Source organism: Prunus persica, chromosome G8 (genome assembly GCF_000346465.2).
Source record: "Prunus persica cultivar Lovell chromosome G8, Prunus_persica_NCBIv2, whole genome shotgun sequence".
NCBI classification, from domain to species: Eukaryota; Viridiplantae; Streptophyta; class Magnoliopsida; order Rosales; family Rosaceae; genus Prunus; species Prunus persica.
Window position 1 is genome coordinate 14,464,020 of NC_034016.1, and position 25,859 is coordinate 14,489,878.

Genomic DNA, 25,859 nt, shown 5'->3' on the forward strand with positions numbered 1-25,859 from the left:
GCTATAAGTCTAACATATTCTATTCTATTTCTAGAGTAACTACGGGCAGCTATACTTTTAAAATATTCTGTTTGTATAGTAAAGCCGAATGGCTGTACTTTATAAATAAAATTAAAGAAACTAATTTTATATGTTTCAAATTTATAAATAAATTAAAAAAAGCAAGAAAATCTCTCCCGACGAAATTTTGTCGGCGCAGGTCTTTGCCGGCAATATTTGCCTGATTAGACTTCTCCTGACGAAACAGACCTTTGCCAACGAATCTGTCGTCGGGAGAGGTATAATCAGGCAAATGTTTGCCGAGATAGAACTGTGCCGACAAAATTTTGTCGAGGGAGGGTTTTTTTTTATTAAGAAAAAAAAAACTAGTTTTGTATCTTTAATTTAATAAAATATTTAAATACTAATTATTATTTATTTAGTAAATAATTAGTATTAAATATTTTAATAAAAATCCTGGAATTAGTTTTGGTACCCAAGTATTTTAGTATTCGAAAAATGGAATTTAGCGTTGAAACTTAAATCCAATTCACAACGTGATTCGATAATATCAACTACTTGTTGGTGTTTGATTGAAATACATGAACTTGAGACCCACATTGGAAAAGAAGAGAATGTATCAACTCTTTATAAGTGGGAGTCTTCCGACACGTGCTATATGCAAGGTGGGTGTAACACCCCGACCCCAAATTTCCCCAAATTTTACTCTCATTTAATTATTTAATTATTTAAGGATATTTTAGTCATATTTTTAACCGGAGAGAGTTTGGGACCGCGACTTACATTTTTGGATAGGTCGTACTGAGAAGAGTTCATAGACACGTAGTGGGCTCGAATCGGAGTTGTAACGAGAGAGATATGGTCAAAAGAAACCCAGTGGCACAATCGTAAATATTTCAAAATGGGATTTTTTTATAAAAAACCTGGTTTCTCTCTCTCTCTCTCTCTCTCTCTCTCTCTCCCGCGAGCAGCCCCTCCCCTCCCGTTTTTTTCTGCACAGCCGGTGGCTCCAAGAGCCACCACAGCCGCCACCAGCCACCGATTGGGGTGGTACCGGTCCCAAAAGAACCGCCAGCTCCTCCTCCTTCCATCCCGCTCCATCCCCGACCTCGGCAGCCGCTGGTGTCGCCGGAATCTGCCGGAAAACGAGCTGGTTTTCACAGATTTTCAAACCGCTCGTTCTCCCTCATTTCTTCTCCAAATTTGACGAGTAAGGTATGGATTTCTACCTATTTTTCATGCTCTAGCTGATGGTTGGATAGGATTTCGTTAATTTTTAGCCTAGGATAGCTGATCTTCAATTTGAAATTCTGCCGATTTTGAGAGTTTGTTTTCGGCCACTTCCAGTCACTTTTTGGGGTAGGTCTAAGAACAAAAGTGGCTCCAAATAGGGTGATATACCTAGGGTAGGAGTTTGGAGCCGAGATGTTGAGATTTTCCGGCGAAGCGTTATCGCTTTGGGCACCCACGCGCTGCCGGCGCGTGCGGCGGCGCGTGGGCACTGTAGAAAATTAGCACTGTGTTCCGATGAGATCCTTAGGTTGTCACGAGTGCGTAGGATTTTACGGATCTCAATTCGGACATCGTTTGACTATCGAACGGATAATCGCATAGTATGCGTTATCCGGGTCCGATAGGTTGGGACCGTCGGATGGTCCCAAATTTAATATATGTTAATCTAGGTATTTCTAGGATCGTGTAGGAATTCACGGATCCGCAGGTCCGTTTGACCAGGGTTAGAGTAGTTTGACCCTTGGTTGACTGTGAGCCACCCGGAGTAATCTCACCTCTCCAGGGGAGATTATCGGGTGCTAGATGATTGTGGAGGGTGACACAATATTAGGATTAATTTATATAAATATAATTATATGTGGTTGTACAAGGGTACAACAGAGTCTAGAATGTCAGTTTGGAGTGCTATACGCACTACCGTAGGTACCTCCTCGGACGTTGGATTCACTACAAGTACCACCAAGAGAAAGTGAGGTCGCACGTGGCGTAGGTTATCCGGCGTGTCGACAGACCCCATACGTGGCGTTGGTTGTACCGGCGTATGCGGAGCTATGTAATATGATGTTCAGGTCTCACGTGGCGTAGGTTATTCGGCGTTGAGACAGACCCCATATGTGGCGTTGGTTGTACCGGCGTATGGGGAGCTATGTAATAATGTGTTGAGGTCGCACGTGGCGTAGGTTATCCGGCGTGTCGACAGACCCCATACGTGGCGTTGGTTGTACCGGCGTATGGGGAGATTTGTGATATGATATTGAGGTCCCGCGTGGCGTAGGTTATCCGGCGTTGGGACAGGCCCCATACGTGGCGTTGGTTGTACCGGCGTATGGGGAGATTATATGAAATACAAAGAAATGAAATAAGGTATCGCTCAAGTAGGGAATTGAGTTTTAGGGAAGAACTACGTGTGGCTTGATCCCTCAAGGAGGGTACGTAGGCAGCCTGAGGTTATTAGGTGCAGCCGCAGACTAAATATTAGTCATAAATTGTAATTGAATTGTTTGGTAGTTGTTTGAGAATTTTGGAAGGCCGAAGGCCATTTATGAGAATTTGCATGAGATTATATTGTGCATGCTGCCCGTTGGTGATATTAAATGCGTTTTCATGCAGGTATAAATTTTGGGAAACGTCCAATTTACAGGGGAGACTCTGCCGAAATTTTGGCAGGATTTCGGCAGGAAGTCTCGGTTTCAGTGAGTGGGCCTGACATCGGGGTGATGTCAGGAATCCCCAAAGGGTTCGTCTCGAATTTTGAGAAAATTCGGGGCGGGTCCTTAACGTTGGTATCAGAGCTCTAGGTTCAATTCCCTGTGGACCCTACACTTTATGTGCATCCTTAAATTGTGGGGATCAAAATGGGTACCATCTCGGAATGGCACATTTGCGACGTTGAGGACGTCACAAAAGTCAAATTATTTCACAAAGGAAAGGTACATAGGCCACCGGAGCATAAGTAGAGCTGGAGCTTTACCACAGACAGTGGTTGTTTCAGAAGTTCCGGAAGATGGCGAGTAGAAGCCGAAAGTTTGCATAGGGTAACACCTGTACGTATGGTACAGTTGGATGTCCCTATGATAAAGTTGTCCGTTGGGTTCGCATAAGCGGGAGGTAGGGAGTGGATCCACCTACTTCTAGGGATCCTCCATTGCCTGAACATGTTGCTAATTTTCGATTGTGTGCCTAGAGCACCGAGTCGAAGATCCTAAGAGCATAACCTCTCTCTGGGACGAGCAACTCCCCGACATTGGATCAAGGGATCCAGGGTCTGAAGGGTGGTGTTGGTATAATCGAAATCACAAGTGTCTCTTACAGAAAGAGGCTCGTGTGTGGTGAGAATACTATGGTCAAGTCTAAGGACGAGACCCAGATGGATGGAGAGAGTCCTTTGGGGTCTCATCTCACGTGAGCACGTTTGAGTAGAGATCTTTCATCGGAATCAGAAATGGATCATGGTCGAGAGAGATCGATGATGATTACAATTCGGTAAAAATGATCATTTCTGACTTTTCTCTCAACGAATCGTGTTAGCAAAGTAAAGGGAGAAGTAGTGGAGTTGGGTGTAACCGTACTTCATTTGCGTGGGCTTGAATGCCGCGATTGACAGGAGTGGAACATTAGGGTTCTTCTTCTTCCTTGCTCTCTCACGTGAGCTCGCCATAGTTAGAGAAGGAGACTTTTCTTTCTCTGCTTGCTTAGCTAGAGCTTTTGGCTTGGTTGCCAACACGGTTGTGGAGAAAGAACTTGGGAACCCGAGTGGTAGATGCGGGCCCCATGCTCACAACCCTTCGAATGACAAGGTAGGAAATTTCGGGGACGAAATTTTTATAAGGGGGGTAGTCTGTAACACCCCGACCCCAAATTTCCCCAAATTTTACCCTCATTTAATTATTTAATTATTTAAGGATATTTTAGTCATATTTTTAACCGGAGAGAGTTTGGGACCGCGACTTACATTTTTGGATAGGTCGTACTGAGAAGAGTTCATAGACACGTAGTGGGCTCGAATCGGAGTTGTAACGAGAGAGATATGGTCAAAAGAAACCCAGTGGCACAATCGTAAATATTTCGAAATGGGATTTTTTATAAAAAAAACCTGGTTTCTCTCTCTCTCTCTCTCTCTCTCTCTCTCTCTCTCTCTCTCTCTCTCTCTCTCCCGCGAGCAGCCCCTCCCCTCCCGTTTTTTTCTGCACAGCTGGTGGCTCCAAGAGCCACCACAGCCGCCACCAGCCACCGATTGGGGTGGTACCGGTCCCAAAAGAACCGCCAGCTCCTCCTCCTTCCATCCCGCTCCATCCCCGACCTCGGCAGCCGCTGGTGTCGCCGGAATCTGCCGGAAAACGAGCTGGTTTTCACAGATTTTCAAACCGCTCGTTCTCCCTCATTTCTTCTCCAAATTTGACGAGTAAGGTATGGATTTCTACCTATTTTTCATGCTCTAGCTGATGGTTGGATAGGATTTCGTTAATTTTGAGCCTAGGATAGCTGATCTTCAATTTGAAATTCTGCCGATTTTGAGAGTTTGTTTTCGGCCACTTCCAGTCACTTTTTGGGGTAGGTCCAAGAACAAAAGTGGCTCCAAATAGGGTGATATACCTAGGGTAGGAGTTTGGAGCCGAGATGTTGAGATTTTCCGGCGAAGCGTTATCGCTTTGGGCACCCACGCGCTGCCGGCGCGTGCGGCGGCGCGTGGGCACTGTAGAAAATTAGCACTGTGTTCCGATGAGATCCTTAGGTTGTCACGAGTGCGTAGGATTTTGCGGATCTCAATTCGGACATCGTTTGACTATCGAACGGATAATTGCATAGTATGCGTTATCCGGGTCCGATAGGTTGGGACCGTCGGATGGTCCCAAATTTAATATATGTTAATCTAGGTATTTCTTGGATCGTGTAGGAATTCACGGATCGTGAATCGGAGCCCCGGATGTTCCGAATAATAATTTAAAGTTTATATTTTATATTAACCGTCAGATCGTGCGATCGTGAGCAATCCGACCGTCCGATCTGAACCAAACTTGCAGGACAAGTGTCCTATACCTGGTAGAACCCATAGGGACTTCCGGATCGGAAATTGGAGGTCATGGGTTCCGCAGGTCCGTTTGACCAGGGTTAGAGTAGTTTGACCCTTGGTTGACTGTGAGCCACCCGGAGTAATCTCACCTCTCCAGGGGAGATTATCGGGTGCTAGATGATTGTGGAGGGTGACACAATATTAGGATTAATTTATATAAATATAATTATATGTGGTTGTACAAGGGTACAACAGAGTCTAGAATGTCAGTTTGGAGTGCTATACGCACTACCGTAGGTACCTCCTCGGACGTTGGATTCACTACAAGTACCACCAAGAGAAAGTGAGGTCGCACGTGGCGTAGGTTATCCGGCGTGTCGACAGACCCCATACGTGGCGTTGGTTGTACCGGCGTATGGGGAGCTATGTAATATGATGTTCAGGTCTCACGTGGCGTAGGTTATTCGGCGTTGAGACAGACCCCATATGTGGCGTTGGTTGTACCGGCGTATGGGGAGATTATATGAAATACAAAGAAATGAAATAAGGTATCGCTCAAGTAGGGAATTGAGTTTTAGGGAAGAACTACGTGTGGCTTGATCCCTCAAGGAGGGTACGTAGGCAGCCTGAGGTTATTAGGTGCAGCCGCAGACTAAATATTAGTCATAAATTGTAATTGAATTGTTTGGTAGTTGTTTGAGAATTTTGGAAGGCCGAAGGCCATTTATGAGAATTTGCATGAGATTATATTGTGCATGCTGCCCGTTGGTGATATTAAATGCGTTTTCATGCAGGTATAAATTTTGGGAAACGTCCAATTTACAGGGGAGATTCTGCCGAAATTTCGGCAGGATTTCGGCAGGAAGTCTCGGTTTCAGTGAGTGGGCCTGACATCGGGGTGATGTCAGGAATCCCCAAAGGGTTCGTCTCGAATTTTGAGAAAATTCGGGGCGGGTCCTTAAAGTGGGCCTAGGGGAGTGGAACTTGGATTTACCCAAACTAATTTTGTATACAAAATAAAATAAAAATCATAGTCCACAAAATAATTTAAAATAATTAATTACTAGGATTCATTATGGGTAGTTGTGTTCCATAAAAATAGGATTCATTATTTGATTTTTCTTTTAATTTTAATTTTTTTAATATAAAAAGGTGTGAATTTATCATATTATCCTCATTTAATTAATAATTTTAATTCTTAATGTTTGGATTAACTAAGGCTATTTTATGGTATTATGAATGTTTCACCATTCTCTGCCTTTTGCTTTATTTATACTAGCCTCTCTGCACGCGCTTCCGCGCATGCGAGAGTTTTTTTTTTTTTTTTAAATTTAAATTTATTTTAGAATTAAAAAAGATAATGGATATTTGTGTTCCATAAAAATAGGATCCATTATCTGAATTTTCTTTTAATTTTAATTTTTTTAATACGAAAAATTGTGAACTTACCATATTATCCTCATTTAATTAATAATTTGAATTCTTAATGTTTGCATTAACCAAGGGCATTTTCTGGTATTTTAAATGTTTCACCATTCTCTGCCTTTTGCTTTATATATATAGATATATAAGATATAGATTAACCAAATAGTTCTCATAAAGATACGACTTCAAACTAATTCCTTCAATTTTGTTTGAAAAAAGTACAAGAGCATGTTTTGTTTCAATTCTGTTCGACTATTTTTATTTTGAAAAATTCATAGTTTGTTAACTGGAATTATAATCTGATTTCATTTCACTAACGTAATTCACTAATATTTCATATGCTTTCTACTCGCAGGCACGAATCTGATTTCATTCATAACATTGTTGAAGAGATTTTGACACAAGTATTAAAAGTACCTATTTCACTGTAGCAAAGTACAATATATGAATGTGCTTTTAGGTCGCATGCATGGTAGACAACAATTGCTAAAGCTGTTTATAATTTAATTGCCTATAAATTTGAAGGGAGCTGTTTTTTTGGTAAATGCGTTGGAGAAAATTCAACAACACGTATGTCTCTCTCTCTCTCTTATGAGGAACAGGAAGATGAACCTACTTCCTGAGAGAATTGAAAAGAAAAGAAGATTGTAGGGGCAAGATTAACCATGTTTGAAGATTTTTTTAAAAAAAGAACAAAGAAAAAACTACTTCTTCATGTACTGTTGAATTGAATGCCACTTGGTATATGTTGAGGCTGAGGATGCTTTTGGGTTTAGGGGGATGTCCTTGTATAGTCTTTCTTGTTTTAAAACCTCTGCCAATTACTTGTTTTTTTTTTTGTCCTTTTTTTGTCTTTTTTTGTCTTTTTCTTTTTGTGAATTTGAAGCGGAATTAAAGATTGGGGAAAGACTAGAGTGATATTTTGGTTTGGATGGCAAAAAATTGGTGGAAAATTTTGAGGGTTTGGCGCATGAATGTGGGGAAAACAGGAAGCAAAAGGCAGAAATGCCTTGACATGTGCAAGTGACTTGCCTCTTTGTGTACCAAATTACCATAATTTGGTATTTATCTTTGAATTGCTATACGCAATTTAGAAGGGTAGAATTGAAAAAATCAAATATATAAGAACCAAAAACAAAAACTAGGCAAATTATATGGACAAAGATTGAAATTTGACCTTATTTAAAAGAAGAGAAACTATGTAGAAGGAACTCCACTTAAATCTTTATATACGTAAGGCTTTGAACAAATTATTATATGTAATATTGACTATATCATATACAAAAGGACATTGATTAGAGGACAGGTGGTGTCTTTCATAATATTAAAGTTTTTATTGAGTTTTTTTTAAAAAAAAGCTCCCCATTATATATGTGTATTTGACTTGCAAAGTAAACAATAACACCTCCAAAAAGTATTTAAAAAGTATGAATAATTGTATATGATTAAATTTTTTATTTGGTCAGAAAACTGTATATGACAAGAGACGTTTTGAGTTCATTGGAAAAAACAAGGTACCTAGCTAGAAATCAAATCAAATAAAATGAAAACGCGGTAACAGTCTCACTCAATTGACCCCATCGATCATAAGCATCCCATCTACCTCATTGACTTTTTGTTCATATTACTCAATATCTTGAGACTTGAATCTTGATATCATGCTTTCACAGAAGAACTCCTTACTTCTTTGATCGTTTGAAACTCTTCATTCTTACAAATTACAATCTTGATTGCTTCCTTTTGGACAAGAAAACATGGTAGCAGTGGCAGAGGTCTTTCTTGGGGCACTCCTTCGGTTTCTGCTGGACAGGTTATTGACTCCACTCAACTTCCTCGCGGACGGTGTTGGCAAAAAACTGAAGACATGGAGTGAAATGTTGTCTTCAATTGAACTGGTGCTTCGTGATGCAGAGAAGAAGCAACTAACGAGCAGTGCAGTGGAGCTGTGGCTGGATGATCTCAAAGACTTGGCTTATGATATCGAAGACATCCTCGACAAGTTTTATACTGAGATGTTACGGCGCAAGTTGGACGAACAACGTGGGGCTACAACAAGTAAGGTACGAAGCCTAATTCCTAGATTTGAAGTCCACTTTAATATGAACTTCGAAATAAAGGAGATTACCAATCGGCTACAAGCCATATCTGAACGAAAAGATAAACTTGGGTTAAGTTTAGATGGTATTGGATCTTCCTCCACTAAACCTTGGCCAAGGCCACCAAGTTCATGTGTTCTGAATGGCGTGCCTGTTGTTGGAAGAGATAGTGACAAAGCAAAGATTGTTGAATTGTTGTCAAGAAACTATGAGCCTAATGCTATCAATTTTCAAGTAGTTGCGATTGTTGGCATGCCTGGAATTGGAAAAACAACACTGGCTCAATTTGTATTCAATGAGGATGATGTGCTGAAACAGTTTGATCTTAAGGCATGGGTATCCGTGTCCGATGAATTCGACGTTGTAAGTGTAACAAAGGCAATTCTTGAATCAGTCACGTCCGGACGCTGTGATTTGGAGGAATTCAGTAACATTCAGAACAATTTGAGCAAAGCATTGGCAGGAAAAAAGTTTCTGATTGTTTTAGATGATGTCTGGAATACATGTGACTATAATCTATGGACAATGCTGCAATCCCCCTTTTGTGTTGGAGCATCGGGAAGTAAGATAATCGTGACAACACGCGATGCAGAAGTTCCAAGAATGATGAGATCCACTGAAGTTCACAATTTGAGCGGTATATCAAATGGTGATTGCTGGAAAGTATTTATGCAACATGCATTTTTTAATATTGAAGAAAGCTCCAGACCAACGAAGTATGAATTACTTCAGGAGAAAATTGTTGCAAAATGTTGTGGGTTGCCTTTGGCGGCAAGGACTCTTGGTGGTCTTTTAGGTTGTAAAGAAATAAATGAATGGGAGGAAATATTGAACAACAAATTGTGGTTTCTATCTGATAAGAGTGGAATTCTCCCAGTATTGAAAATTAGCTACTATTATCTCCCTTCAACTTTGAAAAGGTGTTTTGCCTATTGCTCAATACTTCCAAATGACTATGAATTTGGGGAGACACAGTTGATCCTTCTATGGATGGCAGAAGATTTGATTCAGAAACCAGAAGAAAATAAACAATTGGAAGACGTAGGCCGTGAGTATTTTCAAGAGCTTGTGTCTAGGTCCTTATTTCAAAAATCAAGCAAACAAGATTCAAGATATGTGATGCATCACCTCATTAGTGATTTGGCACAAAAGGTTTCCGGAGAAACCTGTTTAAGATTGGAGGATATCTTGGATGGTAGATGGTCTCCGAAGACTCGTCATTTGTCTTACACTGCTGGTAAATATGATGGAGTCAAAAGATTTGAGGCGTTTGCTAAAGCAAAAGTTTTGCGGACTTTTCTACCACTTTCAATTTCACAGGATCCATGTAATTATTTGACTTGTAGGGTTACTTTTGAGTTACTGCCAAAGTTGCAATACATACGAGTGCTCTCTTTGAATGGTTATCGATTAATCAAGCTGCCGAATTCAATTGGTGAGTTGAAGTTTCTCCGATACCTAGATCTTTCTCACACGGAAATAACGAGTTTGCCTCGTTCAATAAGCACACTTTGCAACTTACAAACGTTGATATTAGAGAATTGTTATAGTTTGAAGGCACTACCTGCAAACATGAAGAACCTAATTAATCTGCGTCATCTCAACAATTCAAACACACCTTCATTGCAAGGAATGCCTGCACAACTAGGTCAACTGACGAATTTGAAAACATTGAGTAATTTTGTGGTGAGCGAAGGTAGGGAGTCGAGTATAAGAGAGGTAGAGCCCCTATTGCATCTCCAGGGGACATTGCGCCTCTCAAGATTGCAGAATGTGAATGACATTGAGGATGTGAAGAGGGCGGACTTAATTAGCAAGGCCGGGCTTGATGTATTGCTACTAGAATGGAATGGCTTAGGAGAAAAGGAATCCGACGTGCTCGACATGTTACAACCTCATAGGAAGCTCAAAGTGCTCAGCATCAAGGGATATGGTGGTTTGGAATTTTCAAAATGGATTGGACATCCTTTACTCTCTAGCTTGACAACGGTGTGCTTAGAGGGTTGCAACCATTGCTGTCTGTTGCCATCACTTGGACAATTGCCATCTCTCAAAAAGCTTTCTATAAAAAGATTGTGTGCAGTGGAAGTAGTGGGTCTTGAGTTCTATGGAACGCTAAGAATGCCTTTTCCACTGTTAGAGATCCTTGAGTTTGAGGATATGAAACATTGGAGGGAGTGGTTTCCATACGAACAAGATCAAGATCAAGGAATTAGAGTTTTCCCTTGCCTGAAAATGCTTTCCATATCCAAATGCCCCAAATTGGAGGGCAGGTTACCCGAGAACCTTGATTCACTGTCAAAGCTTGTGATTCGTGGATGTGAGCAGTTGGTGATTTCAATTTCTGACTATAAACAACTTCAGAAATTAGATATTGATGATTGCAAAAGGGTGGTCCATATAAAAGTTCAGCTTGAGTTATTGGAGGCCTTGCAGCTTTCAAGTATTGCAGAGTTCAAACTCCAAATAAAGGATTTCATGGGAGGATTACCAAAGCTTAATGATCTGGTTATTAGCGGTTGTGATGAGCTCACATCTTTATGGCAGAATGAAGATAAATTGCTCCATAACCTGATTTCTCTTCGTTGTTTGGTTATTGGAGACAACCCTCACCCCCATCTTGTTCAAAATCTTGTCTCACTCCAAGAGCTTCACATATATGACTGCCCAAGTCTGATTTCTTTTCAAGAGTTTCTTTTGCCACCTTTTGTCAAGGAAATAAAAATTGAGCGGTGCAGTTCTCTTGTGTATTTTGCAAGATACCGGATACCTCCAAATCTAAGAAGAATGGATATTATGTTATGCGAAAATTTGAAATCACTGCTGGAGGAAGAGGAGGTAAAGGGTTCTTCGTCATCCTCTTCTCCTTACCTGGTGAAAGAAGAGGAATCTTGTCTTGAGTACTTGAGTATAGAGGATTGTCCATTGCTGACGTCCTTATCATTTGAAGACCATCTTCCCGGGACGCTTAAACATCTTCGCATAAGCGATTGTGAACAGCTAGAGACAATAACCAATAGGTTCAAGCATAACACTTGCCTTGAAGAAATTAAGATCTCGCGTTGTAAAAATCTCAAGTGTTTACCGGAAGGCCTATGCTACCTCACCAATCTTCAAGAGTTAGGTATTTATGACTGTGCAAGTCTTGTTTCCTTCCCCGAAGGAGGGTTGCCACAAAGCGCTGCCTACCTAAGAGAGATCGACATCAGCTACTGCAACAAATTGGAGGCACTACCCAAAGGCATACATGACCTCAACTCTCTTCAGATATTGAGCATTTCTTGTTGCGAAGGTTTCACGCAGTTTCTAGAAGATGGTTTTCCCCCTAACTTAATACAGCTTACAATTTATAATCTCAAGAGCTGTAAGGCACTCTTGGACTTGGGGTTGCACAGGCTCACCTCTCTTAGAGAACTGGAAATTCGTGGCAAAGACCCAGACGTGTTGTTCTTCCCTCCTGAGAAAGAGATGGTGCTTCCTAAATCTCTCATTCGACTTACAATTCAGGACTTCCCGAATCTCGTTAAACTCAGCAACGGCTTTCAACTCCTCAACTGTCTTCAATCTTTTCACATCGAGGGGTGTCCTAAGCTAGCATCAATGGCAGAGGAGAGTCTTCCTCTATCACTTACACAACTTACTATCTATCACTGTCCGCTGCTAGAAGAGAGATGCAAACCAAGTAAAGGAAGATATTGGCCCTCCATAGCGCACATCCCTTACATTCGGATTCAAGACCACGTGCATAGAGCAAATCCAGATCATAGCCCGCGCCTCCCGTTCTCGTGCTCTCCTTCCAGGTACTTCCAACATGAGACAACAATCAAAACCATTATTATTTGTTTTCACTAATTATAAACTTTTATGATATGTAATTTATTATATTTCACTAGCAGATCAGAGGACCAGAGGACCAAGCTAGCTATCACGAACACATAAATTTCTTTCCTTAAAGCCATCTTATCGGAGATCAATTACGGTAAGGAAGATCATCATCTTATTTTTATATTCCTACTAGATTAGTGACCAAACCTTTTGGTAATCCGAACACATAAAAAAAACCAGAGTGTTTTATTGTCACTGATTTATCCTTTTCATAATCCATGCTTGTTGTTGCCATGCTTACCTGTGACATGGTTCAGATAACCCTATCATATAAAAAAAAAAAATTACTAAATTCAATTCTGAGTCAAATGTCAGTTGGGATCAAAATTTATTTAAACGTATTACTGATTTATTTTGTAGGGATGCTTGAACAATGGACCCTTTTACTCATCAGCCTTTGTCCAGAGATTTTGTCACATGCTTTTGATCAGGCTTCCTCACCAAGTAACCCTTAGTTTGCATTTGGGAGCTTGTTAGGCTAAAATGGAAAGAGATGAATTGAGGAGGTGGGGAGTGTTGTGGTGGCTTTGTGGTAATCTTCCTTAAAATTTATGGATTAGTTGGTGGCATGGCATCTCTCAGTGCATTTGTTCGATATAGTTGACTATGTTCGATTTCATTAGGCATGATGAAAATGTTATCCTCTTTGGCCTGCAGGGGCATTCAAAGTTATATGCAAGTCAATTTGTTGTTCTGTTTTGTTTTGAATTTGAATTGTAGCATGAACTGGGATGCAGTTTTTGCTCTAGGATTGAAGTGATTTGGATTCCACAATTCCTGACTCTTGGTTTCTGATTTATGACATCATTTTCTCTGATTGAAAAGACAATGATGGAAGAAATATTAGTTTGGGCATCGGTGCAGGGCTTTGACTAGCAATACTCTAATGCTAACCATTTTCCCACTCATTCTCACTACTTGGGCTAATCGCCCAGCCCCTTATTGCTTCTATTTAGAGCACCTCCAGCAACAAACCCAAGCCCGGACAGGACAGGGCCCGAGCCCAGACAGGAGGTTTCAGCAGGCCAAAAGAGTCCGGGCAAGGCGTGGGTCCCATTGAACTGGGCCAGCCTGCGAGTGAAACGAGCCTGAGGTTGAGTTGAGCCCGAAGGCTGCTGATGTGAAAAAATGAAAAGAAGTATTTGCTTAGCAAGACCCATCAAAAATTGAAAAGAAGAAGAAAAGAGGAGGAGTTGCTTCTATTAAATTAATTGATTTTGTTTTTCCTTTTCGATCCTCTTAAGTCAATCTTTAGTACGTATGGGTTCTGTGACCACTCAATTACGAGCCTCTTCCTCTTCTTCTTTCACCCATTCATTGGCATATGATGTCTTTCTCGGTTATAGAGGCGCCGATGCACACAACAATTTTACATACAATCTGCATAGCAAGTTGCTTCAACAGGGAATAAAAACCTACCTTTATAGAAGAGGAGAAGAAGTTCCATTGCCAATGCTTCTCAAAGTTATTGAAGAATCAAGGGTTTCAATCATCATATTCACTGAAAATTTTGCATCCTCCGAGTGGTGCTTGATTGAACTGGTTAAGATCCTCCAATGTAGAGAATCAAAAAAACAAATTGTTTGGCCAATTTATTACAAGGTGGATCCTTTGGATGTACGTGACCAGCAAGGTAGTTTTGGTGAGGCAATTGCTAATCATTTTTGCACATTCAAGGATAACATAGAGAAGGTGTTGAGATGGAGGGCAGCTCTTACAGAAGCAACAAAGTTGTCTGGGTGGTATTTCTTGCACGGGTATATTTTTTTAACCATGCTATTACCAGCTTTTGAAGTTGTTTTTTTTAATCTCGTTCTCTATTTAAACTTGATAATTTATTTTAACTAGTTCCTTCAATTCTGCTTGAAAAGAGTACATCTAGAGCATGTTCTTTGTTTCAGTTACAGCCCATGAGTTAGTTGACTTTTTTTTTAAACCTATATGTAATATCAAAATGTCATATCACTAATGTTTCATATGTTTTTTTTACTGGCAGGCACGAATCTAATTTCATTCATAAGATTGTTGAAGAGGTTTCAACACAAGTATTAAACGCACCTATTTGACTGTAACAAAGAATAGAGTCTTGTGTATAGTATGAGATATGAATGAGCTTTTTGTCGTATTTGGTGGGTTGAATTGAACTGGATTATCCAATTAAAATGAACATGGGTCTAATCTGTTGTTTGATTTCATTCTCTAGTGGGTTTTCTTCCATTTCCACAGTTGAGCCCATCACATTTTTGCGAAGGTATTGATCTCCTTACATTTAGTTGCGCTTCATGTTCTGTTCTTGTTTTGAGACACATTTTGATAAATTAATTTTCTCGATATCATGTTGTTGACAATAAATCCAACAACAATTGTTCGCATGATAGGTATATGGGGGATTGAAGGAATAGGCAAGACAACAATTGTTAAAGCTGTTTATAATTCAATTGACTATAAATTTGAAGGTAGCAGTTGGAGGTGAGCAATGTTGATGAGAGAGTCAATGTGATAAAGAAATGGTTAAGCCACAATTTTGTGAATTTTTTTTCCTTGTATTTATTTTCTTTGAAAAATAAAACAAAACTCAGTTTTGGATAGCCGCATTCCGTTCATCATGCATATGCCACTATTATTTATGGGTTTGACTTTAGTCAAAGATGGCTATTGGGCCTCTTGGCCTCTTGGGCCTCTTGGCCTCTTGGGTTCAGTCAAAGAAATTAATGATATCCACTAATCCGAGTCCTTGGTTTATTTATAGATAGTTAAAGTCATGTCTTTGACGCCATCAGTTTTGAGAGAAAAAAATAGAAAAATATTATTGATTAAAAAAAAACTCAAAAAACCAACTTACATATATGTTGACCAAAGAGGAAAACAGAAAAAGAGAGGAAGTCAATCTCGTTACAACTTACAAGAACTGATTGCAACACTACATTGAGAATTAAAGTTAAGGGAAAAGATGTGACTTGTAGAGTGCAACGCGATATTGAGTTCGATGAAATGGGTCTTCCTCCCCCAAGAAAAAGAGCACATCCCCAGCTGCAATGCCTTTGTCCTTGGCAAACACTCTCCATGCTCTAGACTGGAAAACTGGCTTTCTGTATTTGCCCCGTCGTCTGCCGGATAATTTGAACTTGTAAACCCGCCTTTGGTTGTCCAAAACTCTGATCGGGACATCCCGATCTGGATTGACACAAGGTAGCATCGCAAGCATGGTGCTGGTCACTACAAGTCTTTTAACATCTGAGGCCTTCAACACTTTCTCAAAAGGATCAAGCTCCATGGAACTCTCTCTCTCTCTCTCTCTCTCTCTCTCTCTCTCTCTCTCTCTCTCTCTCTCTCCGTCTCTCTCTCTCTCTGTGACAAAATGATGACCAAAACGCTAGCGACTTTGATCACCTGCGCTATATGCCTTCTCTATCTGCTAGGTTTAAGTTTAATATGTATATACACAAATATAATATAGGCCAAGAATATTGTGCACCTTGGCGTGACACGTCCTTTTATGCGAATTGCGGTTTGTATTTTTGTTGCCAAAGGAGAATTGCCCTGTAACACAATACTGAAACCCATCTCGATTACCAAACACAAACTTTGTTGCCAAAGGGGAATTGCCCTGTAACACTACAATACTGAAGCCCATCTCGATTACCAACACAAAGGCTTCCCCCTACTCCATCAGCCACGCAGCTCACCTATTTGTGTCTTTCCATTTCCATTTCCATCCCTTTCACAAAATATTCGTTTTTTGATGTATCAAACCCATCATCCTCACTCCCTTTACTGATTGAAAATCTTGGATACAAAACTATAAGGGTTTTGCTTTTAGGGAGGCTTGGAATCAATGGTTTTCTGGAGTTGGTGTTAGGACCAATTTTTGGTATATTGGCAATTTCCTGTTATAAAAACATAGAGTAGGCCTTTGAGGGTAACCTACAGTTGTTTTGTCTTTTTAGTTGGGTTTTTAGTTAAGTGGCTTTATTTGTTAAAAAGCCCATTTTTGCTAAAAGCCTTTTTGGTCTCTGGCCCAGTTTTAAGCGTGAAAAATAAGAAGGGACTTGTACTGCTTTTTTACTCTGCGGCTTTCAGAAAAATAGAATAAACAACTTATAAATTAAGTTAAAATTTCCTCTAAAACAAATTAGACATGACGCAATTAGAAATATTTAGCTATAAATATGTAATTATTGAATACTTAGGTGTTTTATATACTTGTATTTTCAACTTCAGCCCCCTAATTTTACAATTCTTCCTCCAACCCTGGATTAAATCATCATTTTTTCATATATGTGTGAGTTCATGAGCATTATGCATGTTGGTGATCAACAATTGTGCCTTAAGGTGTGAGTAGCCGAGACCTGCGTTGTGTTATCTCTTGTCAACGAAGGAAGACAAGATCGTTGATTGGGTTGAGTAGCAAAGGCGAGTAGGCAAGTCTGCCTTGTGAGTTGAGACTTATAAAATCTTTTTGTATTCTTGCTCATAGTGATTTGTTTTCCGGCATAGTGCCTGCAGTTGTGTCACTTGTGCGATTGTTTGTGTTTTTGTTTGAATTTATTGCTACTGCATATTTTGGAATTTTGATTACAGAATTGTTACAGTATTTCAATCCTATTGTGGTGTTTGAGTATTAAGAAACATATCGGTTGGCCATTCTAGGAAATTTTAGTTGGGCTAATGACGATTTTGGTGGGATTCTTGATCATATATCTTGAATTTGTCCAGCCAAATAATCAAGGGTAATGGGGTCCAGCTCTTGGCTTGACTTGAGGCAGCGAGGTCGGTGGTGGGGTTTTTGTTTTTGCGCCCATGAACTGAAGAAGCCCTGATACCAGAGTTGGTAGAGTGCACATAATTAAAAGGGAATATGCGGAAGAAAATTGCATTGATTACTGATCTTCAACAAAGTGGTCCTTTTTATTAATCAGCCGCCTTTGCCTAGAGATTTGGTCACTTGCTTTTGATCATGCTTCCTCACCAATTAACCCTCAGTTTTCATTTGAGAGCTTGGTCACAACGCTCAAGGGAAAGAGATGAATTGAGGAGGTGGGGAATGTTGTGGCAGTCTTCCTGAAAATTTATGGATTTGTTGGTGGCATGACATATCTCGGTGCATTTAGATCCTTCTTCTGTTACATGTCTGCACTTGGCTGCTTCAAGATTGAGTTGGAATGGAATGGATGAGACCATTGAGCAAAATGAGTAGCCATAGGGATATTTAAAGTTATGTGTGCCAATTTGCTGTTCTGAATTTCAAATTGATAATAGACTTTAGATTGTGCAACAATTATGCTATGTGTTTTTGGTCTGTAAACGGTTTTAGATTGAGATGGTATTCAGATGATGGGAGGCTTGACCCCAAGTAAACGGTTTTGGCGTTTTTGGTTTGTAATGTTGTGACACTTTTATATCAATAATTCATCATTAGACTAACTTTTTAGGTCTACGAAACAATCAGAAAGAAGAAAGGAAAAGGAAACATATCAAATCCATAAACTTTGGTTCTCCTTCCCACATATATGCTTTATTTATATGCAAGAAAAAATGACATTAATTTAATCATGAAAACCAAATGATGTTAGAATTTGATTTTTTTTTTAAAGAAAAATTAGTGAGATCAATGGTTGCTTCCCCTTTTTAACATTGGAACTGTGGCGGCAAAAATTGAATCTATATCATTTGTCTGTTTTTTTTTTTCAAACGAAAAGGAACTTCATTAAGAGGCAAGAGCCATGAACAGAACATAAAAACTAAGACAGCACACGCTGAGCTAAAGCAAGTAAGTGGAGAGGTTAACTTATTATAAAATATAGATAGGGAAATGAATGGAAAAGTGTTGGTTAGGCCGCGTATGCAGAGGAGATGACTAGATATCACGTGGAATCAAAAGAACATGGATGTTATGTTCTGAATTATTCATAAAAAATTGATGTCTTAAACTCATAAAATTTAATCATTTAGCTATAATCCAAGGGCTGATTTCTACTGTACTGCTAAGTTTTATACTTCCAATGTAAACTCTAACCCATGACGTGAGAATGCACGAATGGCGATCACATGGACTATCTGTTTTCGAGAGGCATATTTTTATGTGTTTAGCCTTTTAGGCACTCTGCTCTACAAAGTCAAACAAAAAAGAAGAAGGTTTTTTTTGTTAAGATTTTAGATGGACGGATTTTTGGTTCACAACTAGTAACACCGATATTATCCTCAACTTAACTACATGTTTAGCAGGTGTGAGGTTTTATACAAAAAGTTTCAATGTTATTAGGAGTGGAATCGTTTATTATATGAAACTTTTTATATTGTTAAGATTCCGATATGGGACTCAAGTATTCTTTAACATTTTTAGCGTTATCTGATATAGAGGCGATTTACCAGCTCCTAATCAAGTTTTGGAATCCTCCATTTATTCCTCTAGGATCTACAAAGGATTCTTTAGTTCGTGAGTTACCCATTCGTGGGAATAAAAAGGATGCACGAATGGTAGTCCGTGCACTAAATTTCACATTTAAATATAAATTTAGCTCATCACCGCATTTAAATTATAATCCACTAAATTCCATATATTTCTTCTATAATTTGTTTCTCACTGTTTTTAAGTCTACGAAACAATCAGAAAGAAGAAAGAAAAAGGAAACATATGTTTCTCAAGTGGAGATAAATATATAATTTATTTATATGCATGAAAATGTGTTATTAATTTAATCATGAAAACCAAATGATGTTGGAGTTTGAAACATATGATTGCGTAATTGCTTCATCGAGGCTTTTATTAATTTATTTTTCTTTTTGATTTTTTTTAAAAAAAAAGAAAGAAAAATGAGTGAGATCCAATTGGTTGCTACCCCTTTTTAACATTAGAACCATGGCGGCAAAAATTGAATCTATATCATTTGTCTTATACGACGGTCGTTGAGATCTTGAATTAAAAGGTGCAGACTATGTGAGCTTGGAAATGACTAGACTTCACGTGGACTCAAAGAAAAACATCCATATTATCTTCTTAATTCAGAGAATTAGATGAATTACTCATTAAAAAAACACATAAATTTTCGAAATATCCGAGGCCCTATATTTTTTTTATGTGTTTAGCCTTTACTTTAAGCACAATCCCACCAAGTTTTGGAATCCTCTATTTATTCCCCTGGGATTGTTTCGGACTATTTGTTTTCGCGATTATTTCAATTAAATATTAAAGGGACAAAGAGAACATTCTAATGCGAAATATGTTGACTCCAACTCCAATAAGACAATTATACACTTCACGGGTTTCGAACTGATGCCATTGGGGGAGAAGAGAAGGACCTCAACCACTGAGGTAACACCAATTGTACAACTTTTAAAATGAGGTAGAGCTATATAAAACGCAACGTTAAGTCCCTTACAGGGAACAAAGCAAACACAAGGATACAAACAACAAAACTAAGATAGGGCAGAGCAGTACCCATTAGTTTATCTAACATAGTTAGGCACTCTCTAATGAGCAAACTGGACAGAGCCAGAGTAAATTGCAAGAATAACTAGTACTAACCATAATTCATTGAAAATAGGTTAGCTATAATATTCTTGAAGATCTGGTTACGTGGCTAGGAAAAGAGCATTTTCAGCAGCGCAATTCTGTATTGTGTTTGATGAAATGCATTTTCCTCAGCCCACAAGTATATGACATCCCCAGCAGCAATGCCTCTCTCCTTGACAAAAACTCTCCATTGTTTTGACTGGAAAACTGGTTTTCTGTGCTTGCCTTGTCTGCAAGATAAATAGAATACATAGACCTTACCCATTTCGTCTAAGACTCTGACTGGGACATCATGCTCTGGATCTATAGGCGGCAAGAATTCAAGCATCCCCTTCGTCACTGCTAGTCTTTGATTGACATCAGAGGGTGATAACTCTTTTTCACAACGCTCCATTTCTCTCCGGCCAAGTTTGAGCACCAAACTAAAACTGTCAAGCTCCTTACGGACGTAGCTAGCTGCTTATGTTGAGAAACTTGAACAGAAAGACTGAGTTCATGATAATATTGGCATGAGATGCATGTATATATATAAGTAAAAAAGAGAGAGAGAGAGAGAGAGAGAGAGAGAGAGACCGCTCATCGTTTGTCGGGAGGGGGGACCCAACAGATCCGTCGTTATTTATGAATCCAACTGTACATATACGTGTACAATAGATAGTCCACATGATTTTGCATAGGTGTTACCCAACAGACCAAATCAGTAGTTATTTATTACATAATGCCTAATTAGGGTTAAGGAGCTTCGGAAAATAATTTTGCTGCTTGCGGCAGGACTTTAATACTGATTCCGAGAGATGATAAAGAACTTCAATATGTGCATAGTCATAGAGAGATGATGGAGAAGTTCAATCTGAAAACAAAAGTACTTTACAAACTAGATCCCCTAGGATCTTAATACCATACACATCAAAATAAATTCTAGAAACTACGATCATAGGAAAGTATTGAACCATATACAAGTAGATCTGGGAATATAACACACGATCCGTTAATATGATACTAATTTGTACGAAATTATTAGCATTTGGGTTGAGCTTAATGGGTCGGATTGAAAACTAGTGAACCTATTAAGTTAACAGGTCGTGTCGGGTCTATTTGCGAATATTCACTATCCACCCGTTAAGGAGGGTAATTTTATAATTTTGTATCACAATTCATATTAAAAAAAACAAAACACTCACCTAACTCTTTTTTTTTATTTTTTTTATTCTTCTTCTCTCTCACCGAATCTCTCTCTCTCTCTCTCTCTCTTCACTTTATTTTTTTATTCTTCTCTATCTCTCGAATCTCTCTCTCTCTCTTCATAGTTAGGCATTCTCTCAATATCTTTTTCCTCTTAGTTTTCTTCTTCTTTCCTGGCACGGTTTCTTCTTATTCCTGTTTCCTAGGTTTTCATCTTTTTTATTTATTTTATTTCCGTCTCTCTTCTGTATACATTTCCTTCTCTCTCTTTTTAGAATCCATCTTTTATTTAGATGTAAAAGTTGAGAACCAGCGAAGAAGTATCTTCACTGTCCGTCAATGCGGGTTGGGTTTTGAGGGGTGGTTATGGTGTTTATGAGATGGATATTTGGGGGAGAAGACAGAGATTTTATTTTATTTTTATTTGTTGGTTTATTCTTAACGGGTACTGTCGAATATTCACGAATTGTAACGGGTCGTGTTGTGTTAACCCGCAAAATTAACGAGTTGATACGAACACGATCCGAAACTCGTTAATATGACCCATTTGCCTAATACAAGTTATTATAATTAATCAGCTAGCTTATTAGCTTCTCTGTAAATATGAGCAATTGTTACTTGAGAAAACTTGTCCAACAGCTGCCAAATACTATTTGTGAACTTTACGGTGATAGCAGAATTGAAGGTGTCATTATTGTACTCATCCAACTTGAACTTCCCTTGCACTGTCGAAAAGAAAAAAAGACATCTTGCTTTTAATTGTTATTCTTATAGAAGGGTGATTCATTGATATAAAAAATTTAATAGTTTGTTATCAAATATAGAAGTCGCAGTGCCTAGAAACGCACAAAAATATAATAACATCCCGTAATGCTGGAGAAACGAATATACGAATTAAAAGCCAATTAAAGCGCTCTTATTTATTTTGTTGGTTGATTTCCCAAAAAACAAAAAAGTTTTTTGTTTTTTGTTTTTTCTTCTTCTTGACATCAGAACCCACATTGTTGAACTGTAGAGTGTCGTATCAACAGAAAGAGTCTGAGTTGATAATATTGGCATTATATGCTGAGAGAGAGAGAGAGAGAGAGAGAGAGAGAGAGAGTGAAATCTTATATTAATTTAATGCGTAACATTAAGTGGCCATAAGCTATCACAGGTGGCAAAGCTTCGGCTAATCACATTAAGTGGCCATACGCTATCACAAGAGGCAAAGCTTCGGCTAATAATTTAATGAGTAACATTAAGTGGCCATACGCTATCACATCCCGAACTGTTTAATATTTGTGTGGTTGGTAAGTTGAATATCTTTGTCGCTAGCGCCGGCACCCGGACACCCTAGAAATTATTACTTTGTTTTGGTCAAGCGGAGACCCTGGAAGTAGTTTTGAATGTTCCCAATGCAAAGTCAGAGCGTGCTTGGGAAAGAACACGCTGGTACGTGTACGTCCTAACATGTGGGCTAAAATTTCACATCAGAAAAATTTAGCTCATCCATCTTCCCCCAAAAATATAAATTTAGCTCATCACCACATTTAAATTAAAGGACACTATATTTTCTTCTATAATTTGTTTATTATTATTTTTAGACTTATTTATGAATATGTCCCATATACTTTTAAAGTAGGCTCAAATTACAATATGTTCTTTAAAATATCTCAATATACCACTTACACTTTTAATAAATATCTTACGTTAGCTATTCCGTCAAATTTGAGAAAAATTTCGTTAACTGACGTAAATTACCTAACAAAGAAGAACATGGATATTGTCATCGTCTTACTTGTCCCTATAATCAATCTCAAGAACTGATTGCAACACTTGATTGAATCTCAAAATCATTGAGATCCTTAAAATGAGCCTAATATCAAACATCTTTTAATTAGAACATATATTATTTACTAGTTAATTATGCGGAACATATAATCATGTAATGATTGGAAGCTTCTACACACATGCATGCATGCATGCTCACGTACGAATTCGAATTGAGGGATATTATTACAGTGACCTAAGCACACTGGAACATCATAACCTATATTACCTAACTCTCAGACTGGCATTGGTTAGATTTTCTTATATAGTACTTAAAATAACAAGTTTTAACATATTTTGTACAGTTGTCATTATTGTTATGAACATGTCTTAGTCTTTTAGGAGATCATCTGTAAATACTACTGTATCAATCATTTTATAAAATAATTAATTAATTAATTTTGAGAAAGTTATCGGTTTTCGTAGATGCGATAAAAATACCATCTAATAAAATTTGCAAGTTTTGAAAAATTAGTACTTTTCAAATTGTTTTTGGACGAAACATAAAGTTTAAAGTTTATCTAGAGTTTAGACAATAGGATTGTATATTTATGTGATTGACCTTTTGTTAAATATGTAAAATTTGATTGTTATCTTTCACATTATTAAACTATATAGTCACCTTAAACCAAACAAGTTTAGTATGGACCAAACGTACTACAGTAGTGGTCCAGTGTTGGCACTCCAGGTTGCAGGTCGGGGGTTTGAAATTTCATGCATCCAACTTTTGCTAATATTTGGTTTTTTTTTAAAACATTGATTCAGTTCAAGTGAACCGGGAGTTTAGATACTTGCAAACATGAAATCGTATTCAGCTGATTGGTCCAGTTTGGTTTTCTATCGAGACATTTTAAAAAATAAAAATAGAAATCCGGCTGAAAAATACTTATCAGATTGGTTTATCCGATTTGGATAGCTTTCTGGTTCAATTTGTTAAAATATGAATATGGTTTGAATACTTTACGTTAGATTTTATTCTTCTCCATAAGGAGGTATATATAAGAGTTTACATGAGTGTTTTATAAGGAAATAGATACAATAATCTATTAGGATAGTATCTCCTAATTATACAATAATTTGTCAACTATATAGAATATGAAAGTAAATCCCTTAATTAATCAAGGAAATAAATCTCTTTGATTAATTAGGAGACTCACGTCAACACTCCTCTTCAAGTTGGTGCATATACATCACCAATGCCCAACTTGGTAAGTGAGTCATGAAATACTCTACCACAAACAGCTTTTGTTAAAATATCTGCCAGTTGATCTTCTGATTTTACGAATGGTAGGCGGATTATCTTCTTCTCAATTTTTTCTTTGATAAAATGTCTATCAACCTCAGGATGTTTGGCTCGATCATGTTGAACTGGATTATGGGCAATATTAATAGCTGACTTGTTGTCACAATGCAACTCCACTGGTTTTTCTGGCTTGAAGCCCAATTCTGTCAAGAGTCTTTTGATCCACAATAATTCATAAACTCCGTGAGCCATTCCTCGATACTATGCTCTTGCACTAGACCGAGAAATCACATTTTGCTTTTTACTCCGCCAAGTGACTAGGTTACCTCCCACGAATATAAAGTAATCAGAAGTAGAGCGTCTATCTATAATGGAACCACCCCAATCAACATCTGTATATCCAACAATGTCTAGATCTTTATCTTGAGAACATTAATCCTTTCCCAGGGGCTGACTTTAAATATCTTAAGATCCGATCAACTGCATTTCTATGAGAAATACTGGGCGAATGCATAAACTGACTAACCACACTCATAGCATATGCAATATCTGGTCTTGTGTGTGCCATGTATATCAACATTTGAACAAGGCGTTGGTACTATTCCTTATTGGTTGGTTCTTGGTCCATGTTTTCACACAACTTGTTATTCATCTCAATGGGTGTGTCAGCAAGCTTACATCCAAGCATTCCCGTTTCAGTGAGTAGATCCATTACATACTTCCTTTGAGACAGAAATATATTAGTTTTTGACATTGCTACTTCGATTCCGAAAAAGTACTTCAAATCACCTAAATACTTCATCTTAAATTCCTAAGACAAATACTTTTGCAACTTCAGTTGCTCTTCTGCGTCGTTTCTAGTTACGATTATGTCATCTACATAAAAAATCAATGCAGTAAGTTTTCCTTCATCATGCTTCAAGAACATGGTGTGATCTAAATTACTCTGTGTATATCCAAAATCTTCATAAATTTAGTAAATCTGTCAAACCATGCCCTGTGAGATTGCTTTAACCCATTTAATGACTTCTTGAGCATGAAAACTTGATTTTTCTTGTCAGGAGCTGAATTACATCCTGCGGATAAGTCCATATATACTTATTCCCATTTTTGACATCAAACTGATATAGTGGCCAATCGAGATTTGCTGCTAAAGACAATAGGACTCTAATAATGTTAATCTTGGTTACTGGGGCAAAGGTCTCCTCGTAGTCTATCACATATCTCTGTGTGTACCCATTCGCCACCAATCTAGCTTTATATCTTTCAATGGATCCATCTGCTTTGAGTTTCACAGTATAAATCCACATGCATCCTTCTATCTTCTTTCCATGAGGTAAGGGCACGAGTTCCCATGTGACATTCTTTTGGAGAGCTCGCATTTCTTCATTCATAGCTTCTTTCCATTTTGGGTCTTCTAATGCTTCAGTTACACTGTTAGGGACAAATATGGCAGCCAACTGCTTCACATAGTGCACACATGACTTTGATAATCTGCTGAGAGATATATAATTATTGATGAGGTATTTCCCTTTGGCTTTAAGATCTGCTTTATATTGTACTCGAGGTTTGCCACGGTTCTTCCTGTTCGAAAGCTTATATGTGGGCTCTGTGCCTTCTGAATCAAATCATCATGGGATATTTCATTAGTGTTATAAGTTTCAAGAGAAGATGTTACCT

At 38.4% G+C, this 25,859-nt stretch overlaps 2 protein-coding genes across 4 annotated transcripts; both read left to right on the forward strand.

The window, feature by feature from the left end:
- Window positions 936-14,712, forward strand: LOC18766152 (putative disease resistance RPP13-like protein 1). 3 transcript variants are annotated; one of them, XM_020570646.1, is made up of 5 exons: window positions 936-1,215; window positions 6,804-12,344; window positions 12,438-12,523; window positions 12,790-14,186; window positions 14,426-14,712. In XM_020570646.1, the coding sequence occupies exons 2-3, from the start codon at window positions 8,203-8,205 to the stop codon at window positions 12,481-12,483; spliced, it is 4,188 nt and encodes a 1,395-aa protein (XP_020426235.1). In that variant the 5' UTR covers window positions 936-1,215; window positions 6,804-8,202; the 3' UTR covers window positions 12,484-12,523; window positions 12,790-14,186; window positions 14,426-14,712. The 3 variants fall into 3 exon arrangements, with proteins under 3 accessions (XP_020426235.1, XP_020426237.1, XP_020426236.1); XM_020570648.1 differs by having other exon boundaries at window positions 12,441-12,523; XM_020570647.1 differs by lacking the exon at window positions 936-1,215 and adding an exon at window positions 4,118-4,419.
- On the forward strand, window positions 13,690-14,495 carry LOC18767928 (TMV resistance protein N). Its single transcript, XM_020571041.1, has 2 exons — window positions 13,690-14,186; window positions 14,426-14,495. The coding sequence occupies exons 1-2, from the start codon at window positions 13,690-13,692 to the stop codon at window positions 14,493-14,495; spliced, it is 567 nt and encodes a 188-aa protein (XP_020426630.1).